This window comes from Equus asinus, chromosome 29 (assembly GCF_041296235.1).
Source record: "Equus asinus isolate D_3611 breed Donkey chromosome 29, EquAss-T2T_v2, whole genome shotgun sequence".
Taxonomy (NCBI): Eukaryota; Metazoa; Chordata; class Mammalia; order Perissodactyla; family Equidae; genus Equus; species Equus asinus.
The window spans coordinates 33,658,531-33,682,324 of NC_091818.1; the positions used below are offsets into that span (position 1 = coordinate 33,658,531).

Consider the following 23,794-nt stretch of genomic DNA (forward strand, 5'->3'; position numbering starts at 1 on the left):
AGCAGGGCAGAGAGTAAGGACCGGCTGGCTGCCCAGGTGTGCCATGCCACACGGCTCCTGCATCTCTTCCCGTGTACCCATTGACTTGTTTATTTTGGTGCACTGGCCAAATAACAAGTTCCAGAGAAGAGAATAGAAGTGATTCAGGCAATCGTGAGAGAACCATGGACCTCAATGAGCCTTCCCCATATTCCTACTTCGTCTGTAAAGTTAGCCCAGTGAAATGCGCCACCAACTTCCCGGGAGGGTTTTGAGAACGAATGAATGAGTATATGAAGCATGCCATTTCAAGAGCGTGGTTCTCTGTAAACCTGCTGGAAGCAGCAACGGTCCGAGGAGGGACAGGAGCGTATGTTCCTTCAAACTGCAGCACTTGCCTAGTAGATTTGCTTTACTTAAAGAGATCAGGTAAATCTTTCGGAACATATTTTAAGACTAAAAATTCTAAGAAGCTGGATCTGAGGTTTCCTGATGAAAAAGATTCCATTCCCAAGAAAGCAAAGGATGCCTTTAAGTAGGATTTACTTCCTACTAAGTTTTCCCCACTAGGAAAATCCTGCCTACGTCCGTCAACTCCTAGCAGTCAGATCTGGAGGAGCTGTTAAAAACCCTGCCCCCTTGGAAGGTCTTAAAGTGGTAAATTATAAGCCTGGAAAGGCAAAGAGAGCAAGCTGTGAGAACCTTTCTGGAACTTCTCTGTTCTTAACGAAGAACACAGTTTTAACCGTGGGCCACATCTGAAAATGCCCTGAGGTGTATCTCCCTGGGGTCCAGAGAAAGAGGCTCTCCCTGCTTCTCAGCCCAACCCAGCTCTCCCTCAAAGGACTGTGTGGGCATCGGGTTCTTTGCTGCTGTCTAGCCTGTCCCCATTCCTGTGGCCACTTCCCAGTGGCAGAGCAGGGGCGTGGGATTCCAGGTCAGCCTGACTCAGAATGGAGCTGCATGGTTTGGGGGAGAAGATGGAATTAGCCGAATGTGGGGGAGGGATGGATGTTTCCCCACTGTGACCCTGCCACGGGGTCATAGCGAGCATCCCTGGGAAGAAGGTCCCTCACAGACCCCCCGTGTCTGACGCCCGTCTTTTCTGCGCCACCTACACACAGCTGCCTTACCTCAAAGCCAGAGAAGCTCAACGCCATCGAGTGAAGTTGGAGCGACCCCCCCAAGCAGTCCCCACCACATCCTAACCTGGCAGACTGGGTGAGTTCCCCTTTCAGACCTTTAATCCTCCGCTTCCAGGTGCTAGAATGATCCTCAGCGTTCCTTGTCAGGTAGGAAGAGTGCAATGAGTGTCAGATCCTAGTGACAGAAGAAGAGTTTATCAGCAGCAGAGTGAGGAGTGTTCGTTACGGGGAAACCCCTTCCTTTCTAAAGAAGCCCCATGAACTGCTGGTACCCTCTACCCCTTTCCTTTCCATCACTGTCCCTTCATGCAGGTGAATTCTCTCTTTTAAAGTTGGCAGTGGTCCCGGAACAGCGGGGAAGGTGGGTGTCAGAAGTCGAATTGCACTTCTTTGGTCAGAATTCCAGGCAGCATTTGATTTGGGTTCTGATTGTGCCAGGCTGACTTCAAAATGCCAGGCAAGAAGGAGAGAGGGGAGACAGAACGGTTTAGGCACCTGCTCTGGGCTGGGCCTGGCCCAATGTTTTAGATGCTTTGCAGTGTCAGGATGCATCTTAAGAAAAAAGGCAGGAGGCTCAGATCCCATCTCGGTCCTGGCCAAATGCTTATTCTTAATCAACAAAGGGAATCAGGTACCTTGAGACCTTTAAGAAGCGGCCCACAGCAAAATGAACCCCAAGTTCAGCTCCTTTTGTGGCTTTAAATGTAGGCATAGAGCGTTATAATCTCGTGGCCATTTGATCTACTGAAGAGTCCAGCAGATGCACATAACCTGCTTTCTTCACAATTCCTGCCTTTTCTGATGCTCCTAAGACGTCACCTCTAAGTAGATGTTATGTCCTATCAGTGCCTGTTGGGTACAGGAGTTATGGGTCCCTCTATCTGGCTTTATTCAGTTTCTAGTTTGCTGGACCATCAGTGGGGATGTCTGGAAAAATTTGACAGCTGTGAGTTGAATCATCAGAAAAAACCAGGACCCAAATTGGCTTCACTGACTGCATTTCAGGCTCCCATGCTTGGCAGACATTTCTTATTCTTGAAAACTTATCTATAATGATTTTAAACCAGGCTTTATGGTGCCTTAGTATTTGATAGAAGAGAAGGGGAGCTAACTTTTATTGAGTGCTTGCTGTGTACTCAAAGGCTGGGAGCTTCTACTAACATAAATGAGCTCATCCGATCCTCACTGCAAACTTGCAAGGGAAATACCCAGATCTTTGAGTTTTATAGATGAGGCGCAGAGAAAGTAAAGTGCCTTGTCCAAAGTCACACAGCTGGATGGAGCTGGAATTTTAGCCCTGCGCTCTGTGATCCCAAAGCCCTGTCTTTTCCCACCAGGCCAGTGGTTCTTAATGTTCGGTCCCCACACCAGCAGCATGAGCATCACCTGGGCTCTTGTTAGAAATGCAGATTCTCGGGCCCATCCATGACCTACTGACTCAGCAGCTCTGGGGTGGGACCCTGCAGTCTGTGTGGTAACAAGTCCTCCAGGGTTTTCTGATGCACTCAAGTTTGACAATCCCTGAAGTACCCCAAGCTCCCTCTTAGTCCTTATGAATTAAGAGAGCGTACAGTCCCGACTACACTGTTCTTGTGTCCACTCCCACTTCTTGGTCTGTCTTTCGAGCAACAGTCACCCCTCTGTCCTTACTACAGGTCATAAAATACTCCCTTACACGCCATCCACACCCTGGCTCTAGCTCGTGTGGTCAGGCAGCTGCTGCAAAGCCTAGGGCCCAAGATTTCACCAAGATTCATTGATAAAAGGATGGCAGATCTTCTCTATATGTGGTACCTCCAGTGGCTAAACCATCTCACCCAAGTAAGGAACTTCTGATTTCTGGCACGCTCTCTCTGGATCCTCCAAATTTTCTGGATCATGCCCAGTCTCACCTGATCCAAATATATGATTATTTGACTGAAAACAGCAGGCTCTGGAATTTATGAGCACCCCTCACATGTCTACACACTTGAGATGGTCTTGAAACCTGCCGTATTTCACCACCTACAGTTAGTGAGGACTCAAGACAAATTCGAAAGCAAAAGATATTTTGGTCCTCGAAGTAAAGTTTTATCAGATTGAGCTGAATTATCGTTAACAATAACTGTTCTCTGTGATGTGGTAAGAAAATGAGAAATGGGTAAAAAGTGGTACAGCCTGCCTTCCTGATAAAACCAAAGAGGTCTTTTGACTCATTACTCATGGGGGTTGAAAGTTCTGCGTGACGTATATTCTTTGTCACTAACACTTGGGTGTATAGTCAACTGGTCTTGCCAATGTATTAATAAGCTACTAATCATGTCTGTGTCAGTTCCTCTCTTTAACATGACCTCTCTTCTCTTCCTTCTGCTTTCCTTTGTTCAGAGAAGCAACAGAAAACTCGCCCATTATGGATGGGTCTGAGTCTCCAACTCACCAAAGTACTGATGAATAGAGGTATCGTAAGGGAATGCTTTGTTCTTACGGCCCTTCCGCTTCCCCCTCATGACTTTGTGGTCTCAGATGTGCTGCACGTGGGTTGCCCTTCCCCATATCTTAACTTCCAGAAGGAAACATCTGAATGGTGTGGAAGCTACTGTTTGTATGTCTTGTTTCTAGATAGATGTGGATCTCGATATATGTTTATATGTATGTTTTTACATCAGATGTTAGATACTCCCAATGCTACTTCCCAGAAAAGACCTCAGAGTATGTTTTGGACCTTCCCAGGCTCTACAAGCATACACATACTTGTAGAAGCTTTTACTGGTTTAGTAAATGTCTGGGGAGCACTTCGGAGCCATGGTCCCCAAGACCCAAAGCAGGCAGACTCAAATAAGTCAAAGAAAGGCCCCATTGAAGGAATCACTTCCTTAGTAATCAATGCCCATGAAAAGAACAACATCATGTAGTTTATGGTTCAAAGTACCAAGGGCAGACGGAATTGTTCCAGAAGCACCTGGAGATCACCCATTATTTCGTCCCCGCATTCTTGAGTGACAGCTAGGTACTCTACCAAATGCTGTTTTCCAAAATGTGGTCCATAGACGAGCATGAGCATCAGCAACAGCAGCAGCATCAGCAGCAGCAGCAGCAGCAGCAACAGCAGCATCACCATCACCTGGGAGCTTGTTAGAAAGCTAGGCTCCTGGGCCTAGTGAATTTGAATCTGCATTTTAACAAGATCCCTGGGTGAATGAAATGCACGTTAGAATTCTCAAAGCACTGCTATAGTGGGCATAAAAACAGTAACACCTGGTCTGGTTCCTGTCCTCAGGGACCAAAATCTAACTGGGACACAAGACATTGAAATTAAATAGCATTTCAAGGCTTAACAAAAAAGATAAGGATACCATTCAAAAGTGGATAAAAAGCCATAAGTTTATTTAATAAAAAAATTGAACTCTGACTATATTCAAGAAACCATGTTAGAGATCAGAGTTCCAGGAGTTCAAATTGAAATCAACAATTTGAAAGTCTATCAGGAGACATACAAGGGGAGTAAGAAACTGTGGCATTTTTGTATTAAGTGCTCTGAGACTTTAAACAAAGTGCTAAAAGGATTCCGAGGCCTGACTTCAAAGGCCTGCAATGGGAGGAGGGGGGTTAGACAGGTGGGGCTGAGAGAGGCCGTGCCAAGGGCAAAAACACAGATGCAGAAACAAGCAGGGTGCTTGGGGGTCAGCGCAGAGTCCCATTTTGCTGTAGAGAAAGAGCCGGACTTCAGCCTGAAAAGTCAAGGAGGACAAGAGCCTGAACAAATTAGGAGAGTGACAGGGAACAATATTTACTGCAGGTCCCTGGAGTTGGCACATGGAGGATTAGGAAAATAGGGGCTTAGCCTTTGAGAGGAAGGTGGTGGTAAAAAAAAATTCAACTGAGTAAAACTGAGAGATCTTCTTGGCTTTATTGAATTATTCATGAAATGGGCAGCATCCATCCAGCAGGTAGGAGCTCCAAGGAGCTGTACAAAATGGAAGACTTTTACAGGCAGAGAGGAGCAGGCACAAGGAGGCTCTACTAGGCAAAAAAGCAGGTCGTTATTGCAAGGTCACCTTCCTTTAGGGGGTGGCTAGGGTCTGTCAGGAAGATCATCTAGCTAGTGCTGATCAGGAGATTCCTGAGGGACTGGTTTAAGATTCCATTTCTGGGAGAGCCGAAACTAATTAAGTCTTGATTTGGTGACAAGGAGTTTAGTGTAACTGACACCATTTTGGATCTGTTGTCTTATTAACAATTCTCCACTTTTGACCAGATTCTCAGCCTGGGAGATGTGATCAACATTTAAGGCGTTAACACTGCTCCCAGCTACCGCTCTGGAGTTCTCGCAGTTTTTTGCTGAATTTCTGTGTGGTATTCACAGGTCGTGACATCATGTTCACATTCTTTAAGTCAGTCATTCTCTTTGTTCCTTTTCTGACGATCTATTCTTAGATCATTTATTTGCTTGGTGGTTAGCGGTCGAGAACATGCATTTAAAGCTTTTGAGAGAATGCAGCACACCAGGGAGATTATAATTATTATAAACAGGATCATCCCGATGTCTGGAGAGCACTTAGGAGCCGTGGTCCCCAAGACCCAAAGCAGTCAGACTCAGATAAGTCAAAGAAAGCCCCCATTGAAGGAATCACTTTCTTAAGCCGATGTTCAGTGATCTTATGTAACTGAGTCTCAACTTCCCCGTGTTAACCCAGGTGCGGCAAGTAGTGCTGGCCGCAGCACAGACACCTCCTTGCTCAGCTAAAAGATAATCAAGGTCTATCTTATTATCAAGAACTTTGGCCAGAGAGCCTAGGGATTTTTGTTGAGCAGCTGTTGCTTTAGTAGCAGATTCTGCAGTATCTTCAAGAGTTAAGGAGAGGTTCCTGATCACAGCCTCACTCACGCTTACTCCGAGCCAGGGGAGCAGAGCTCTGCCAAGGGAAGCAAATTCTGAATCCTGAATGCTTTTTGGTAATTGCCACTTGAGTCTGTGCCTCAGGACTCAAAAGCTGACAGCCATGGAGGCCAGAAAAATGTAAGCGTCTGTACACCACACAGGTGGTTTCATTTTGGTTACCCTTGCTTTATATCCCTTTCTTTGTACAGAGGCTGGAGGCCAAGTTCCCCTAGTCTGGGGTTGTTTACCAGACAGGAAATGGATGCCAGGGTTAGGGGGTATGACTTGATAGAGAGGAAGCTGAGTTTGGTCCATAGAAACTGAGGCAGTGGAAATTGGAGAAGTTTGTAACGGGCAGAACTACAGGATCACCAGCATCGTGGCAAACCCACCAGTCATTTGGAGGTTGCATATTCCCCTTGGAAGGCCTGAGATATGCAAACAACAGCATAATCTTTCCAGGCAAGAGCAAGGCAAAAGGTGGACGAAAGAATCATAAAGACCCTCATGGTGTAAGAATTAGGAAAAGGACGAAGAGGGAAGGAGGAATGGAAAGATCATTCTTGATCCGACGTCTGGAGAGGAAGCAGTCTGCCTCACTGCCGGCTGCTCCTCTTCCTAGTCAATTGGACTTTGAGGGCCCCAGCTTTGGCGCAGGACCAGATGTCAGGCGGAGCCTTCTTCAGTTGTGAAATGTGCACCCAAGGTTCGACACCTTGTAATTTGGCAGTGGTGTCAGTGGTCAAGAGCTCTTGGTAGGGTCTTTTCCGTGAATCTCACCTTTGCAAAAGCATCAGAGTAAAAAGTAACTGTCTGTTGGGGGCCAGCCCTGTGGCCAAGTGGTTAAGTTTGTGTGCTCCACTTCGGCGGCCCAGGGTTTCACCGGTTTGAATCCTGGACACAGACCTGGCACCACTCGTCAGGCCATCCTGAGGCAGCGTCCCACATGCCACAACTAGAAGGACCCACAACTAAAATATGCAACTATGTACTGGGGGGATTTGGGGAGAAAAAGCAGAAAAGAAAAAAAAAGATTGGCAACAGTTGTTAACTTAGGTGCCAATCTTTAAAAATATAAATAACTGTCTGTAAATGACAAAAGACATAAAAATGCCCGTGGTTAAAGATCTGATGAGACTTCATCTGATGAGAATTGACAAAGAAATTTGGTTATTTTTGATACACACTGTTTTAAGATAACAAATTATGACTGATACCATTGTACCTGGACATTTCAGATTTCTAGGAACTTCCAACAATTTCTGGCACACTCACATTATTAACATACATCCATACAAGTAATCTAAGAAGGTTTGTCATCACTTATTTGACAACACTTTCCATGTAATCTAACATACCAAATAAACCTAATTAATACAATATGTCTCTTTTACAAGGTGGAAGAGAAATCCTTTGAGATTTTCCAGGGGCCCTCTGGGAAATTTCAGTTACTTGAGGTCAAAAAGACACCGTTTATTTTTAAAGATTGGCACCTGAGCTAACATCTGTTGCCAATCTTCTCTCTTTTTGTTTTTCTCCCCCAAACCCAGCAACACATAGTTGTATATTCTAGTTGTAGGTCCTTCTAGCTCTGCTGTGTGGGATACCACCCCAGCATGGCCTGATGAGCAGTGCTAGGTCCGCGCCCAGGATCCGAACCCACAAAACCCTGGACCACTAAAGTGGAGCATGTGAACTTAACCACTCAGCCATGGGGCCCAAAAAGACACCATTTAGAACTTGAGTTTGGGAAGTCGTCAAAATGTCAAAAAGTTTGAACATAGGACTATATAGGATCACAGATCATTATGAAATAATAATTATCTGTTTAACCAAAGTGACAATAGAAGATGTTAAAGGCAAACACAGAATGTTAGATGGTTGTGAACAAGCCTTAGCTCTTTTAATATTGAGAAGACTGGGTTTTCTTAATTAATCGATGATCTGAGAAAGACCATGCGAAGCCCAGTAAATTACTTTGATAAGACACAAAATATTTGCTGTTCAGACAGATTACTTAAAAGGTAAAGAAACTTTCACAATCACTCATCAAAAGCAGACCAAAGTCCAATAAAACTTTATCCTTTGAACAGAGAGAAAACCAAATTCTGATTTTGCACCAGTGTACTTTTGATGTTAAAACTCATTAAAAAAAACTTACCTAAATCCATCCTATCTTAGCCAGCTTGACCACACATAAAAATCCCTTCTCAAGATTCCTTTTTACAAACGTCCTACAACTTCTTAATAATCATTTAGAGTTTGTCATATATAGTTTTTTCCCATTCTGGAACGATCACTTTACTTTCCTTGCCTACATTTAATGCGCAGTTGTTCCTTGTACCCTTATTATTTCTAAGTAGTTTTAATTACATATATTGGTTAGAATTCTTAAACCTCAGAATCCTTAATTCCTAATGAAAATAAAAAGTAAGAAATTGTGAACTGTCTGTTACACCAGCATTCTGTGCATTGGCAAACTTATACATACATTTCATAGTTTCTGCAAGTATATTCTTCCTCACAGTAAATATTTCACTGTGGCACAAAGCATGTTTACTAATAGACCCAAATATCTAATTTCTCTGTAAAAGGAAGCCAAAAGTAGATAATCCTATGTTGAGTAATTCATATTTCAGTATTTTATCTTATTTGGAAATGATCTAGATATTCAGTGAAGATACATCATTTAACTTATTTCAATATAACTTTAGGGTTTCAAGTTACCAAAAAGATTTTGGAAACTATTTTTTGAGTAGACATACCATAAGCCTAATTATTGCTGAAAAGTTGTTTTATAAACTTTTATCTTACTTACATCTCTACTTAATTTACTTCTTCTTAACAATTATGTTTATATTACTCATGAAAATTTCGTTAAGACATTAAACAGCTGCCCATCAACTTAAGTTATCTTTCTTACTGACAGATTCTGCAACAGAGATAACATGAGCTTATTTGACTTTTAGTAAAACTAGGTAGAATAAAAGTATTATATTTAATGCTGATAACTCTAAAGACATGCCTGTTTTAATTAAGCCAGCAAACTTAAACTAGGCTTTATTTGCCAAAGATTATCCTAGATCACATGAACTTGAAAAACATTGGGTTAGTTTTTATCTTCCTGAGAGTATATTTAATTTATATAGCGCTTGTTTGTCTTTAAGCCAATTAAATAGAGCTCTTTATCAATTAATTTTGGCAATATCATCTGGAGGCAGAAAAAATCACACATTTATAACATACATACATAGACATACATAAACATACAGACACAAAGATCTTATAGCTTTTGTTTTAAATTTTTAGCCATGAGATAACTATGATAATGCCAAATTCACTCATTTATAAAAGAACAGTTGGATCCAAATCATGTTTCTAGCAGAAGGGATAAGATAAGGTTACCTGTTCAGATGGCATTAACTTTTTACTAATATTTGTAGGGAAGACAAGGTTTTTCATTTGCCTAGTTTCCCAGTAACCTTTCCCTCCCTTTTTTTCCTTCTGTTAAGAATTACCCTGGATCCTACAGAAGACCAGGTAGAATATTTACATCTCAAAGGCACGGGAAAGAATGCAAGTTCCTCCAAGAAGGATTTTGCTTTCCTAAGGCCAGAATTTTTACAGTACCTGCAAGCCTTTTGAGATGAACAGAGGAGATTTGGGGATTGGTAAAAAGGAGAGGTGGGCTCCCAATTGCTTCTAGAGCTGCATTTCTGTTCTTGTCAAGACTCAATGGATAAGACAAGTGCAGTTTTTAATTCCTCAAAGAATTGGTCGCAGCCTGAAGGACATGATAGGCTGACCCATCTATCCAACTACATTATTTTCAATTTGCTTCTTTATATCAGGGAGGAGATCTTCAACTAAGATGGAAATCAAAAGATTGCTATATTCTAGATTTAGTTTCATTTAACTTAACGGAGAAGACCTAAAAAAAGTTGCGATCAGGCTCTGAACATCAGCTTCCAACGGCCAACTTCTGACCATAGAGCTGCCTAAAAATCCTTTCAAATACCTTGTGAAGTTTTAGCTAAGACAAACAGTAAATATTCCTGGCAGTAATCAAGGACCCCATGGATGCAAGAGGCGTCCCCAAAGAAGGTTCAAAAGATACTACCCTCCCAAGATGCAGCCATTCCCAAAGAAAGACAGCAGTCTCTGGGAGAGAAAGGATCAATAACCAGGGGGTCTGCATTTGGAAAGGAAGGGACGGTGTGAAATGTTACATTCCTCTCTCAGTCGGGCACTGGAGATCTGGGAGAGATGACTCTGGTAATACTCACCCTTTGTCAGCTTCTGCCAGCCTTCCCAGCATCCTGAGCAATCTGTAGGCTTCGGAGTGATTGGGGTTTAAAGTAGAGAGCGTAGCCCTGGCAACTACCAGGGTTTGGCAAGGTTTTCCATTAATTTTAACTGGAGTCTCCCCTTGGCTGTTTAAGGGAATAACTGGTAGCAGTTTACTGGAAAATCCCTCACAGTCCCATCAACCTTGGGAGGGGTCCATATGGGGGCGTCTGTAAGGCCGATCACTTGGCAGACTTTTGTTTATGATCTTGTAGTCTCTTCAGAGTGGAAAGGCAGTTCACATAGAAGATGAGTCAACCGTGAGGACTCAGGTAAAGGAGGATCAAGGGGAGCAGTAGGAGCCAGGTCAGTTTTAGAGTCTTTTGTTTTAGGTACCCCATGTGTGTTTAATTTTTCACTACCTTTTTGTAATGAATCTTTCAATGAACCTATTTTGGAATCTTGAATCCTTTTGGAGACTTTTGCATGTCAGTTAAAATAGGTATACCACTCTGGTTGTTTGATTTGGGAGCCCTTGCTTTGAAGTGTACTTCTTAAACGAACAATCTTATCGAATTAGAATGTTCCCATATGGCTGTCAACTTACATAAGGAGGTAAACTGAGGCAAACTCAAATTACCAGAAGTTGAGTTTATTCAGGAATAGCAGAGGAATTGAAATTTGGGAAATGCATACTATAGTCCATTTGAGGGTTTGGGGCAGGATGTATTTATGGGCAAGGAGTGCAAAGAGGGGGAGCTCCAGCCAGAGTCTAAACAGTGAGTTCTTTGGCTTGAGGATGGAGAGATTCTTGCCAGATGTTGCCTGGTCAGGAGATAAGTCTCTGTCTTCTGTAAATGAGGCATTTTTGGGAAATCAGTCTCTTGGTTCTTAGGTCTATTCTTCTGAGGGCACATGCTGAGATTTTCCATTTCATATCCTCTGGTTCCATTTTAGATTGAAATCCTTTCACATTCTCCCCTCTTGATCAAGATCTTTTGCAGGAAGCATGGCTGATCAACCATGTCATTTAGGTATTGTTTTCCTTCTTTCCTTTTTTTTTTTTTCTTGATCAAAGACATTGTCAATGGAATACATGTCCCTCAGAGCTGAGGAGGACATTCTTCAGGTGTCTTGTCCCATGGAAGAAGGAGATGGCAAGTGGATTTCATTGACCTCATTTAAACAACAAAAATGTAAAAAACCAAACTCTGCATATTTGGATCAGGGTAGCTGAGTCAGGGGGACGAGGAAGTCCCATGATGGTGTAAACAGACTTGGTGTTTGAGGATTGGCTCTGTTGATTTCTGAGAAGAGCTGTAAATTCCTGTACAGTTAGGTTACATTTCCTTTGTGAGCCTGTGTTGACTGTCTCCGTTTTGTCTGTGACCTACATGACTTCATTTTAGTTTGGTTCTTCATTTTCCCTTTTTGATCAAGTCCTCATTAGGAGGCACTGGTCACCCAATATATTGTTAGGTGTTTCTTCTGCATGGACTTCACCTGTTGACTGATCATCCATTTTGTTTACTTTTCTTCACCATGCCATGACTAGACACCTTTACTCAGAGTGAGAAAAGCTTTCAGGGTTAATAATAACCAAAAGGCCACATCTGAGCAACTTATAGTGAGTCAAAATAGAGGGTCATGGTAGGGAGACTGTCAAGGGTATAGGTGTTAGATATCATTTTGAGGCATTAGGCAAGCATCAGTCTATCAGATTTGTTATTTTTACAAAGGCTGGATAGACCACAACTGAGTACTTTAAAAATTACAACACAAAACAAAATGACAATAGGATAGAAAGACCAAATTATAGTATAGATCCAAACCATGAGCTCAGTCCTGTTGGTAGGCAACTGAATAAATCAAAATTCCAAGATGAGCCAGATTGGACTTGTTGTAACCCATGGGTTTGTTCTCAGATCATATGCAATTGAAGCTCAACTTCCCCAGAAGTATTAATCCAAGTCTAAGAAGTGGTGTTGACTCTGGCACAGACACCTCCTTGTTCCCCTAAGAGATAAATCAAGGGCCATCCTACTGTCAAGGACAACTTTAGCTACAGTGTCTAGGGCTTTTTGTTGGGTGGCTACGGTCTTAGCAGTAGAATGGGCTATGTCTCCAAGGGTTAAAGAGAGGTTTTTGGTCATAGCCTCATTTGCACTCCTAACCAGGGAAGTAGGGATCTGCAAAAGGAAGCAAATCCTGAATCACAAATATCTCCCAGTAAGTCCCGCCTAGCTCAACAATGTAAATTCAGGGGAGTTGACCAATGAAGTGTCTCAGTTGGGTTGTGGACAGTTAAATAACCTAAGAGGCATTGCCCAGTTATGCACCAATCATCTTGGCGTTCATAGGCCCAAGGAGAATGATAACCGCTACAGACAAAGATAAAGCCTGTCGGGGTAGAAACGACTCCTGCTAAAGCAGTATTGTTAATGGATTCATTTGCCTGGATTGTTGCATTTGCATATTCAAGCCAGGGGTCAGTTAGGTTTTTGGTGCATTCGGGCAGTACATCTCCTAGGCTGAAATAAAAAGTTGTTCAAAATTCCTTGCAAAGCTGTGTGCTGCTGGTGAGATTTTTTTGTGACTGGGGGCCCACCTGATTTAGATAATGATAAGAATGCAGGGGTGCAGATGTACTACAGTTTGCAAGGTATTTGTATCTAATTAGGCAAGTACAGTTATAATCAGAGAAAGGGAAAAACAAGGCACCGGGAAGTCTGGCTACCAAAGTTCAACTCTGTAGCTGGCATCAAAGGGAATTCGGTGTTGTTTATGGTAGCATTAAGGATAGAAAAATTGGTTACAGAAAGGACCAGGGGATCTGCAATATCATGGACAGATCAGAGTTTTAGATGGCAAATCCCGAAGTCTGAAAGGTTACCTCCCTTGGCAGTCATCTGGAAGATACAGATGAGGGCATTATCTTTCCAGGTCAGGGAGCAATGGAAAAGGGCAAATGAGAAAAAAACAGATATGCCTAGAAGTCTGATTAATTTCCCCCATTTGATTTTCATAGTAAAGGACAACAGAGGTGGAAATCAAGCTGTAAGTTATACAGGCCTGGTCCAGTGTCTTGGGATAGCTATCTACATCCAATGTCATCTGCTTCTGAATGCCAGAAGATCTTGAGTTTAAGATCACTGATGGCTTTGCTAGTCCATTCACGTCCTGTGATTCCTTCGAGTTTAGCTGCACAGGAATTGGGGAGCAGTACCAGAAAAGGTCCATTCCAACAAGGGAAAGGGAGTCCTTTAGTTGATGGCTTCTCCAGTAGATATATTCTCCAGAGAGTAGGTCATGAGGGGAGTCAGACGTCAGGTTGTATTCTTGTTCAGCATAAGCTGCTTTAACTCGTGAGAGGTGTTTCTGGGAATAGATAATAGGTGACTGACAATATTTTAATAGGTCCTGTTGGGCAGTTTGAGGGTCACAGAATAGAGAATGAGGCAGGTGCATGGGTCTGCTGGTTACTGTTTTGTAGGGAATGAGCTTAAGTTTTTCAAAAGGAAGGACCTTAGATGCAAAAGGACTAGTGACAGCACCTTGGTTCAGGGAAGTTCCAAAGTCTCACAAAATTTTCCTAGTTGGGTTTTAATGATGCCATTAGTCCTTTCTACTAGTCCTGAAGATTGAGGATAAAACAGGCAATGCAGCTGTAGCATAGGAAGGACTCTGCAGAGTTCTTGGTTTATCTGGCCAGTAAAATGAGTTCTGAGGTCACTATGCAAAACAGTGAGGGGCACCTCATGTAGGAATGATGTTTTCAAGTAATTTCTTTGCTACAAAATTAGCAGTTGCCTGTTGACAGGAAAAAACTCATACCCAGTGAGAAACATACAGACCGTGACCAATACATACTTGTTCACTTGTTCTTAACAATTATGTTTATGTTAGTAATGAAAATTTCTCAAGACCTTAAGTAGCTAACCAACACCTTAAGTTATCTTCCTTGCTGACAAATTTTCTAACAGAAATAACATGAACTTATTTGACTAGTAAATCCAGGTAGAATAAAAAGTTTTACATCTTCCTTGTATTTGGTGCTAACTCTGAAGACATAGCTATTTTAATTAAACCAACAAACTTAAAACCATCTTTTATTTACTAAAGATTTATCCTAGATCACATTAACTTGAAAAACATTTAAGTTTCTATACTTCTGAGAGTTTTATAATACTTAATTTGATATGTGCTTATTTTTTTAAGCCAATTAAGTAGAGCTCTTTTACAAATTAATTTTGGCAATACCATCCCGAGATAGGAAAATACACATTTACAGCATACATACATGCATAAACATACAGAGACATGTGAACAAAGCTCTTACAGCTTTCATTTTAAAATTTTATCCATGAGAGAGGTACGATAATGCAAAATTCACTAGTCTGTAAAAGAGCAATTGGATCCAAATCGTGTTTCTAGAAGTTGGAATAAATTAAAGTTACCTGCTCAGAAGGCTAAAGCTTTTTATTAATATTTGTGGAGAAAACACTTAAGATTTTTCATTTGCCTAAGTTCCAAATAGCATTCCCTGTTCTTTTATTCCTTCTGATAAGAATTACCTCCCTGAAGTTTGCATTTCAAAGAGATGGCCTAGATAAGAGTTCCTGGAGAAGACCACATAGAACATTTATATCTCAAAGGCACAGGGAAAGAATGCAAGCTCCTGCCAAGAGGACTTCGCTTTCTTAAGGCCAGAATTTTCACAATATCTGCAAGACTTTTGAGGCCAGAATTTTCACAATATCTGCAAGACTTTTGAGATGAATACAGGACGACTGGAGACTGGTAAAAAGGATAAGTGGGGCTTTTCCCACCGCGTGAGGGATGCAATGAGAAGTCAGCAATCTGCAACCTGGAGGAGGTTCTCACCACAACCCACCACGCTGGCACCCTGATCTCAGACTTCCAGCCTCCAGAACTGGGCAGAATGATGAAGCAAAGAGAGAATGGGCTTTCAAGTCAGATAGACCTGGACGTGAACTATGGATCTAAAAAGTTGTATGACTCCAAGCAATTTACTTAAGGAATTCGACGTTCAATTGTCTCATCTGTAAAAACTTCTAGAATCTGTTCGAATTAAATAAGATAATCTGTATGCTCCAGTTCTGAATGACAGGGTCTTGAAAATGTTAGTTTGGCTGCTTCTTCCCAACATCTGAACCATCTAATCTTGGCTCTAGCCCCTGGGTAGGAACTGGGCACTAGAATTAGTTTCTGTGTTGTCTTTCCCTATTACATGTATTAGTTTTTACTCACAAGCAGCAATAACATCTAAAACATTAAAGGTAAATACTAATACCTTAAGGTAAATATTAATATCTCTTATTTCAGCTCCTCTGCACTCCTCAAGTCACTCACTGACTCTTCCCACACCCCCAAAGTCTTCCAGGTCTTTCAAGTTGCATCTAGCTATTGAGAAGCAAAGGTTGAATAATGCTTAAACTTCAGAAGGTTGTAATACTGGTCTTGACTTCTATGCTTAAAAAAATATGGCTCTCCCTACTTCTTTCACGTCTGATCCAACCTTATCATTCCTTCTCCCTCCACCTGCTAGTTTGGTGAAAAACTGATCTAAGTGTTGCTGTGAAGGATTTTTCAGATGTGACTAATATTTAAATCAGTTGACTTTGAGTAAAGCAGATTATTCTGCATAATGTGGGTAGGCTTCATTTAATCAGTTGAAGACCTTAAGAGCAAAGATGGAAGTTTCTGGAAGGAATTCTCCTAAAGACTACAGCATAGAAACCCTGCCCGAATTTCTGCCTTGCTGCCCTGTGGAATTCAGACTCAAGACTGCAACGTCAATTCTTGCCTGAGTTTCCAGCCTGCTGGTATGCCCTGCAGATTTCAGACTTGCCAACTCCTTCAATCGCATGAGCCAATTCCCTAAAATAGAGCAATCTCTCTTCTCCCAAAAAAAAAAAAAAAAAAAAAGGATATTTTTAATTCCTCATGGAATTTGGCTGTGACTTGAATGACATAAGTTGATCCACCCATCCAACTACAGTCAGGCACCACATAACCTTTCAGTCAGGGACAGACTGCATACATGGTGGTGGTCCCATAAGATTAGTACCATATAGCCTAGGTGTGTAGTAGTAGCTATAACCACCTAGGTTTGCATAAGTACACTCTGTGGTGTTTGCACAAAGATGAAAGCACCTAATAATGCATTTCTCAGAACATAGCACCACTGTTAAGTGACACAAGGCTGTACATTATCTTCAGTTTGCGTCCTTATATCAGGGAGCAGATCTTCAACCAAGATGGAAATCCAAAGATGCTTATTTTCTAGATTTAGAACTTTGTCGTCAGAATGTTTTAGCAAGTCCTCCCACAAAAGACTTCAGAATGTTTTTCTTGGGCACACAGTTTCATTTTGGCTTAGAGGGAGAAAGCCAGAGAAAAAGTTCTATGGGGCTCTGAGTATCAGCTTCCAATTCGGCGAACTTATGACCATAGAACTACTTCAAAAATTCTTTCAAATATCTTGTCAGGGAGGCTGGCCCTGTGGCCGAGTCATTAAGTTCACATGCTCTACCTTGGCAGCGTGGGGTTCTCTGGTTCTGATCCTGGGCATGGACCTATGCACCACTCATCAAGCCACACTGTGGCGGGGTCCCACCTAGAAGAACTAGAATGACCTACAACTAGGATATACAACTATGTACTCGGGCTTTGGGGAGAAAAAAAAATAAGAGGAAGATTGGCAACAGATTAGCTCAGGGCCAATCTTAAAAAAAGAAAAAATCTTGTCAGGTTTCAGCTGGGACAAAGAGTACATATTCCAGGCAATATTGAATGACCCCATGGATGCAAGAGGCGTCCCCAAAGACTGTGCACTAACCAAGGGCTAGGGACTCAAGTGCTGGGTGAAACCATCTGCCAGCTCAAGCTGACCTGCTAAGCCCTGGACTGAGACTGCAGCCCCAGCGAGGGCTGAGGACTGGCACTCTGTTAGAGCCTCCTGCCACTTAATCCTGGACTGGAAAGCCAGTTAGATTGGAAGCCAAGCACAAGTTGAGCAGAGCTTGACACTGAGAGGGACCTACCCACAACCATCCAAAATGGCAAGACAGACAGAGAAGCCAAAGGGTCCATGGGTATGAATGCCCGTTTCCCATTCCTGAAGCTGTCAGAAGTCTCCTTTGGATCCCACTGCTGCCACCAAACTGTTAAAAAACAAGATTCAACTGAGTATATTTTAAAGATCTTATTGGCTTCATTCAAGTTGCACCCAATTCCTTGAGGAATTAAAAACAGCTGTACTTATCTTACAAATCTAGTCTTTACAAGAACAGAAATGTAGCTCTAGAAGCAATGCAAAGCCCACCTAATCTTTTTACCAATCTCAGAATCTCTGCTGTTCATCTCAAAAGGCTTGTAGATATTTTAAAAGATCTGGATTTAGGAAACGAAAGTTATTCTTGGAGGAACTTGCATTCTTTCCCTGTGCCTTTGAGATGTAAATGTTCTACCTGGTTTTCTCCAGGAACTCTTTCCTGGGCCATCTCTCTTTTTTTCCCCTCCCCAAAGGCCCCAGTACATAGTTGTATATACTACTTGTAGGTCCTTCTAGTTCTTCTGTGTGGGATGCTGCCACAGCATGGCCTGATGAGCAGTGTGTAGGTCCATGCTTGGAATCTGAACCAGTGAACCCTGGGCCAGGAAGCACAGTGCAGGAACCTAACCACTTGGCCATGGGGCAGGCCCCCCAGGCCATATCTTTGAAATGCAAACTTTAAGACGAAGGAAGCTGGAACTTAGGCGAATGAGACATCTTAAGTGTTTTCTCCACAAATATTAATAAAAAGCTTTAGCTGTCTGAGCAGGTAACCTGAATTTATTTCAACTTCCAGAAGTATGATTTGGATCCAACTGTTCCTTTATAAACTAGTGAGTTTTGCATTATCGTACCTGTCTCATGGCTAAGGACAAATGGAACCAGGGCTTTCTAGTTCTTTCCATCTCTACCTCCACCTCCTGCACTCTCAGGAGGAAGCCAACATCCTCATAGTGTGAAAGCTGCTTGGCCTTGCTTGGGCATATGCCCATCTTTGAACCAGTGACTGGTTGGAGGACTCTTAATTGGCCCACCTGGGTCACTTGTCCACCCTTGGTGAGGGTAGGGGGTGACACCCTAGTGGAGAGCACCACCAGGACCACATGGAATTAGGGAGGGACTGTCCCCAAAGGACAGTATCATGTCCACTGTGGAGTCCAACCAACCTTTTGCCACAGAAAGTTTCTCAATCCCTCAGGCACAATGGCAAAAGTTTTCTCAGGATGGAGCAGAATCTTACAGGGAGGGTGCAGCAGAGTCAGCATTTACCACCTAAATACAGTAATATATGACCATGGCCGGTACCATAATTAAGAGTCTTTATGTTACTTTGTTTCTGAAACCACATTTAAGCAGTATTAACCCCAGTATATTTCAGGGGTTCCAGGCACAGGACTCTCATTCAAGGCCACAGTGTGCTCAGAGATGCCTTGGGTTTTCCAACTTTCATGGGTTTTTTTTAAAGCCAGATGAGAAACATTTACAAAATCCAGACTGCCTTCATCCATTTGTGCCTAGAGAAGTCAGGAAATCAAACACAAAAATGGAGATGACTGATCCTTCTCAGTCATAAACTGATTCCTGAGACTGTACTTAAGAAGCTCTTTAAACTCGCTTTTCTTTGAACCACACTGGTTTAGGGTCTGTTCCATCACCCATCCCCAACCATAACCCTAGTGCAAGGTATGGGGAGATCGGCAGCAGGGGAGGAAACCATCTTCTGACATTCATGGCAAGTCCTTGCGGTGTTTCCAAAAGATATGACTACCCCTAAAATAGCATATGCTCTGGGGAGGTCAAACTTGAAAATCCAGCCTTAACAACACACAAACCTACTAACCCAGAGTCACAGACCAGTGTCATTCACAAAATGTTACTTCACAAACCGAAGGCTGTGGTTAAAGGCCTACAGGTTTCATCCCTTTAGGAATCAGCACAAATGAACACTCAGAAGAGTTCCTAGGAGTAAACACTAAAAACACAGGAATGAGGGGCCGGCCCGGTGGCACAGTGGTTAAGTTCACATGTTCCGCTTCTCGGCAGCCAGGGTTCACCAGTTCCGGATCCTGGGTACGGACATGGCACCTCTTGACACGCCATGCTGTGGTAGGCGTCCCACATATAAAGTAGAGGAAGATGGGCACGGATGTTAGCTCAGGGCCAGGCTTCCTCAGCAAAAACAGGATTGGCAGATGTTAGCTCAGGGCTAATCTTCCTCAAAAAAAATTTTTTTAAAAAGCCACATGGGCAGCTCCCGGCAGTTTAGGCAGCCTCTGGGCACCTACTGGACAAATTCCCATCCACTCCTCCGTTCACTGAGATGAGGTCTGACCTTTATCTTGCCTTGAAAGAGCTAGTGTAGGATCATTGGAGAGGGCTGTTCTTCCTAATAAGTACTTGTAATGATTATTGGCTTGGATATATCTCTCTGATTGCTTATTGATATGTAAAAATTACTTCTACCCAACCTACATAGGGGTGTCTCACTTTCTATATATCTTCCTATATATTTTCCATACACTTTTTTTGTAATCACAAAACAATGTATGCTATTTAAAATAAGCAGCATTGATTCGGAAGTTTTTAAACTCTATTCAAAAATCACCTCAGTTTCACTACAGGGAAACGTGACATTTCGAGTGTGCTTCTAGAAAGAATAAAAATCTAGTGAAATGTGGTTATGCCTTAGGTCTCATGGAGGACAACCCAGGCAGCTGTTGTTGAAAAAAATCCTGAGGAATCCAGCCAAGGGGCTCTTGGCCTTGGCTGCATGGCAGAATCACTTGGGGTGGGGGTGGGGGGGGTGCTTTGAAAGCTTCAATGCCCAAGCACACCCCAGACCAATTAAACCAGCGTCCCCAGGGTGGGGCCCAGACATGAGTGATTTTGAGAGTTCCCAGGTGATTCCAGCATGTAGCCAAGCTTGAGAACCGCTGCCTCAGTGTTAGCTCCATTTTCCTCCTTCACGGGTGTTCAAGGCATAGGTCCCTTTTACATGGACTTTTTTCAGTCGGGGAGAGCCTTCTGTGTACTCAGCACTGTATCAGGCCTCGTGCCTTATGAACAGGGATGACTCCTGATCAATGGCGGGCCCTGTAGAAATAAACACATATTTCTGAACACGGGCTGGTAAGTGTCCTTCTCCACTGACAGTCTCTTCTTGGATTCCCTGCAGGAGCTACAGTGACAGCTGTTTCCTGGATTCCTCCCTCTATCCAGAACTAGCTGACGTCCAGTGGTACGGGCAGGAAAAAGCCAAGCCCGGGACCCTTGTGTGAGCCAGCCGGCCTCAATCTGACCGACTCAACGCCATTCTGAGATCACCTCACTGCCTCTCATTTGCCTTACCCAGACGCACTGTCACCCTGCACCAGCTTCGGCCCTCAGCACTTTTTTTCTCCCGTCTCCGTATCCCCTCACCCTCAAAAACCTGACTGAGGAGACATTCTGGAAGGTTCCGGTCCCACTGTGTGGCCCCTGGCTCTCCTGTCCACAGAGAGCCAGGCACCAATCCTCACTGGCACCTTGGTGGCTTCTCCCTGCCATGACAGCCCCCAGGCCAGGAACTGTCAGGGAAGCTGGCTGGCATCAAATTCCTGTGGACAAATGGCATTGGTAGAGACCAGGAAAGGGGACTTAAGTACAGGGTGATCCAGAAAGACTATTAAGCTGTGGCCAACCTGTCACCTGTAGGCCAACCAAGCACTTCGTGAAGAGGATGCCTCCTGGGAATATTCAGTTGACCGCTGAAATATTCCCTGGGGGGAGTGGCTGTTGGGGGAGGGGGAATGAAAAAAGAGGCTTAACACGTCAGAGATGCATCAGAGGATCACAATCAGTTCTATGCTGCCAAAGATTTAAAAAATTAAAAAACAAAAACACAAAAAAATAAGAGGGGCCAAGAGGAAGACATTCCTTCTGCAATGAAATCTCTTTCAAATTCTAAACTGCTACTACACGCCACACGTGAAAGTCAACCATTTGTAAACTGTTCCCCCTCTTTATCCCTCTCCCTTAACCTTCCACCTTCTCTCTCGGTCGAGAGCCTGAAAAACTAACCCAACGTGATGGTAAAGGCGGGGAGTCTTGGCTGGCATTGCTGACGTGGATCCCATGAGTCTGGACACGAAGGAGGACAGACCTGGGGGTGGGTAGCAGAGTGTACTCTTAGCCCTGGTCTGTACGGGGGTTCAGTCTAAGCCCAAGACACAAAGCTGCTTTCCTTTGGGGGGTTTGTAGGAAACGTAAGGTGATGATTGCCAAAAGTGGTTCTCTGTCATTAAAACAACCAGTAAAAGTGTATCCTATTTTTTTGCACAAGGTGTTTCATTTTATTTTTTATGGGAAACCAAGGGAAAAGCACATTCCGATCCATTCGAGTGTTTAAGTGTTGTGGCTCATTTTATGTTTGTTAGCACTTGTGTGACAAAGAGCTCAGATCCGACTTCTCTCGGCACCCGTAACCAATGTGTCACTTAGTCAAAGAACCCAACTATGTCCTTAGGTAGAAAGATTTTACTCACATTGTCTACTAGTAGAGCAGGGTTGAAAAAAATATCAGCTCCCAGAGGACCCAGTTTATATGCTTACAACATCATCAGCCACCTTGATATACCATATTTTCCACAGATACCAAAAGAGGAAGGAAAAAGGAAGAAGAGAGAAAAAAGGTGTGTGGGAGCTGCTCGTTTACATGTGTTTTGAGCTATGCTTAATACACAACTGGAAAGCCATCAATCTTCAAAGTCCTCAAAAATACTTTTATAATAACCAGTGCACACTCTTAGTTGGGTTATTCAAAATGGCACAAACACGGTCTCCACAGAGATGGTATGCTGTGCTTATTGGCGCAAGTGGGGGGCGGGGGGATATCTTTTCTCACTTGGAATGACTTCCTATTGAATGGAAAGGCGTTTGACAGCCAGGGACAGGAGCCAGGGTGGGGGTGGTTTTGTGGGAAAGCTGAATTGCAGTTAGCTTTAGCGTAAAAAGAAAAATCTTTGTTATTTATGTATGTGTAATCCAAGAATAACAGTAGACTGACTCTGCCAGACCAGGAGGGTAAGAATGGACACTAAAATGAAATAAATAATCATGGTGCTCCCTCTGCGCTGCAGCTTGAAAAGCACTGGGGGGGGTGGGGTCACACTGGGGGCTCACAACAGGCTGAGCCCAGTCTGGACAATTCAGGGCCGGGTTCCCCCAGTGCGCGGAAGAGATTCGTATTCACAGAAGACTTTAGGGGTAAACCCTGCAGGACAAATAAAACTGGTTACAATGTTATTAAATGATTCTGGGGAGGGATGGGGGGATATTTTTGTTGCTCTTATTTTGACAGTCAGAGCTACAAACAGGGTTTTTGCCTTCTCCATTCGGAAACATTGTACATTGGGCCATTTTTTCTTTCTCCCAAAAGAAGATACACGGATAATCAAACTGAACTATGTGCAACGGGAAAAGTCAAAAGGGAAACAGAAGGTGACAAGGTTACATGGCTGTGGGTTACACACGTACAGCAGTTTGAAATCAAGTCTGAAGTCAATCGATCAAGCTTTTAGCCCAGTTGGGTTACGAGCAATGAAAGACGAAAATTCTTTCTAAACGCTTGGGTTTTGGATTCGGGGGGGCAGAAAGGGATGGAGCAGGAAGGGGAATTACAGTTCAGACAAACATCAGGACAGTCTGGTAGTAAGAACAGAGATTAAGTAAAACAGGTTTTACTGTTTGGCTGCGTTCAGTTACTACAAAGTGTACATAAGGTGTTAGTCCTTTGAGGCTGACGTGATTAATGATCAGTGTGGGAAACGATATTATTGTATCCAGGCACTTGCAAGCTCTTTATAGGCCCCGATTTCTTTAAAACAAAATAAGATGAACTATGAAGCCCCTGGTCTGATCTAAAGCCCCTATTGGATTCTTCGGATAGTGTAAGAAATTGCCTGTTTAGCCAGAAGACTGGTGAAAACGCCTGCACCAGCCTTTGTTACGAGACAGGTGCGTTCTTTATTTTATTATATGCAGGTCAGTGTTGAAACTGTTAAAATTCCAATTTGTTTTCATTCAGTATTAGTTTAGTTCTAAATATAGCAAACCTCATCCAGGTGCTATCAGATGACCAGTTACTGCTTAGTTAACTAGGTGTAAAGTTTTACATATACATTAATGTCAATAGTTTATTACAAGTTGTGTAAAATCGACTCTAGTTTAATAATGGGGAGAAAAGGATTAGGTTGCTCCTGAAACTGACTGTAGAGCATGTAAAATGATTTTCCTAGATTCTGTTCAACTGTAATCAATGAAAAAGATGTATGTTGTAGACAAAGTTGCAGAATTAAAAAGAAATCTGCTTTTAATTTATTCTTTTTGTATTAAGAATTTGTATAGTACCTTTACATTTTGCAAAACAGTGTTGTCAACACTTATTAAAGCATTTTCAAAATGAAAAGA

The 23,794-nt window shown here is 42.8% G+C and overlaps 1 protein-coding gene across 12 annotated transcripts in view; it reads left to right on the plus strand.

The window, feature by feature from the left end:
* FRMD4A (FERM domain containing 4A) overlaps positions 1 to 23,794 on the plus strand; it is a 584,597-nt gene extending 560,803 nt beyond the window's left edge. For 8 of the 12 annotated variants that reach the window (XM_070500878.1, XM_070500879.1, XM_044762481.2 and 5 more), the window contains 2 exons: positions 1,104 to 1,200; positions 20,523 to 23,794. In XM_070500878.1, coding sequence (XP_070356979.1) covers positions 1,104 to 1,200; positions 20,523 to 20,625 — 200 coding nt within the window. In that variant the 3' untranslated portion in view covers positions 20,626 to 23,794. Of the gene's footprint in view, positions 1 to 1,103; positions 1,201 to 3,488; positions 3,561 to 20,522 lie in introns of all 12 variants that reach the window. The other 4 variants (XM_070500880.1, XM_070500883.1, XM_044762479.2 and 1 more) reach the window with 1 other exon arrangement.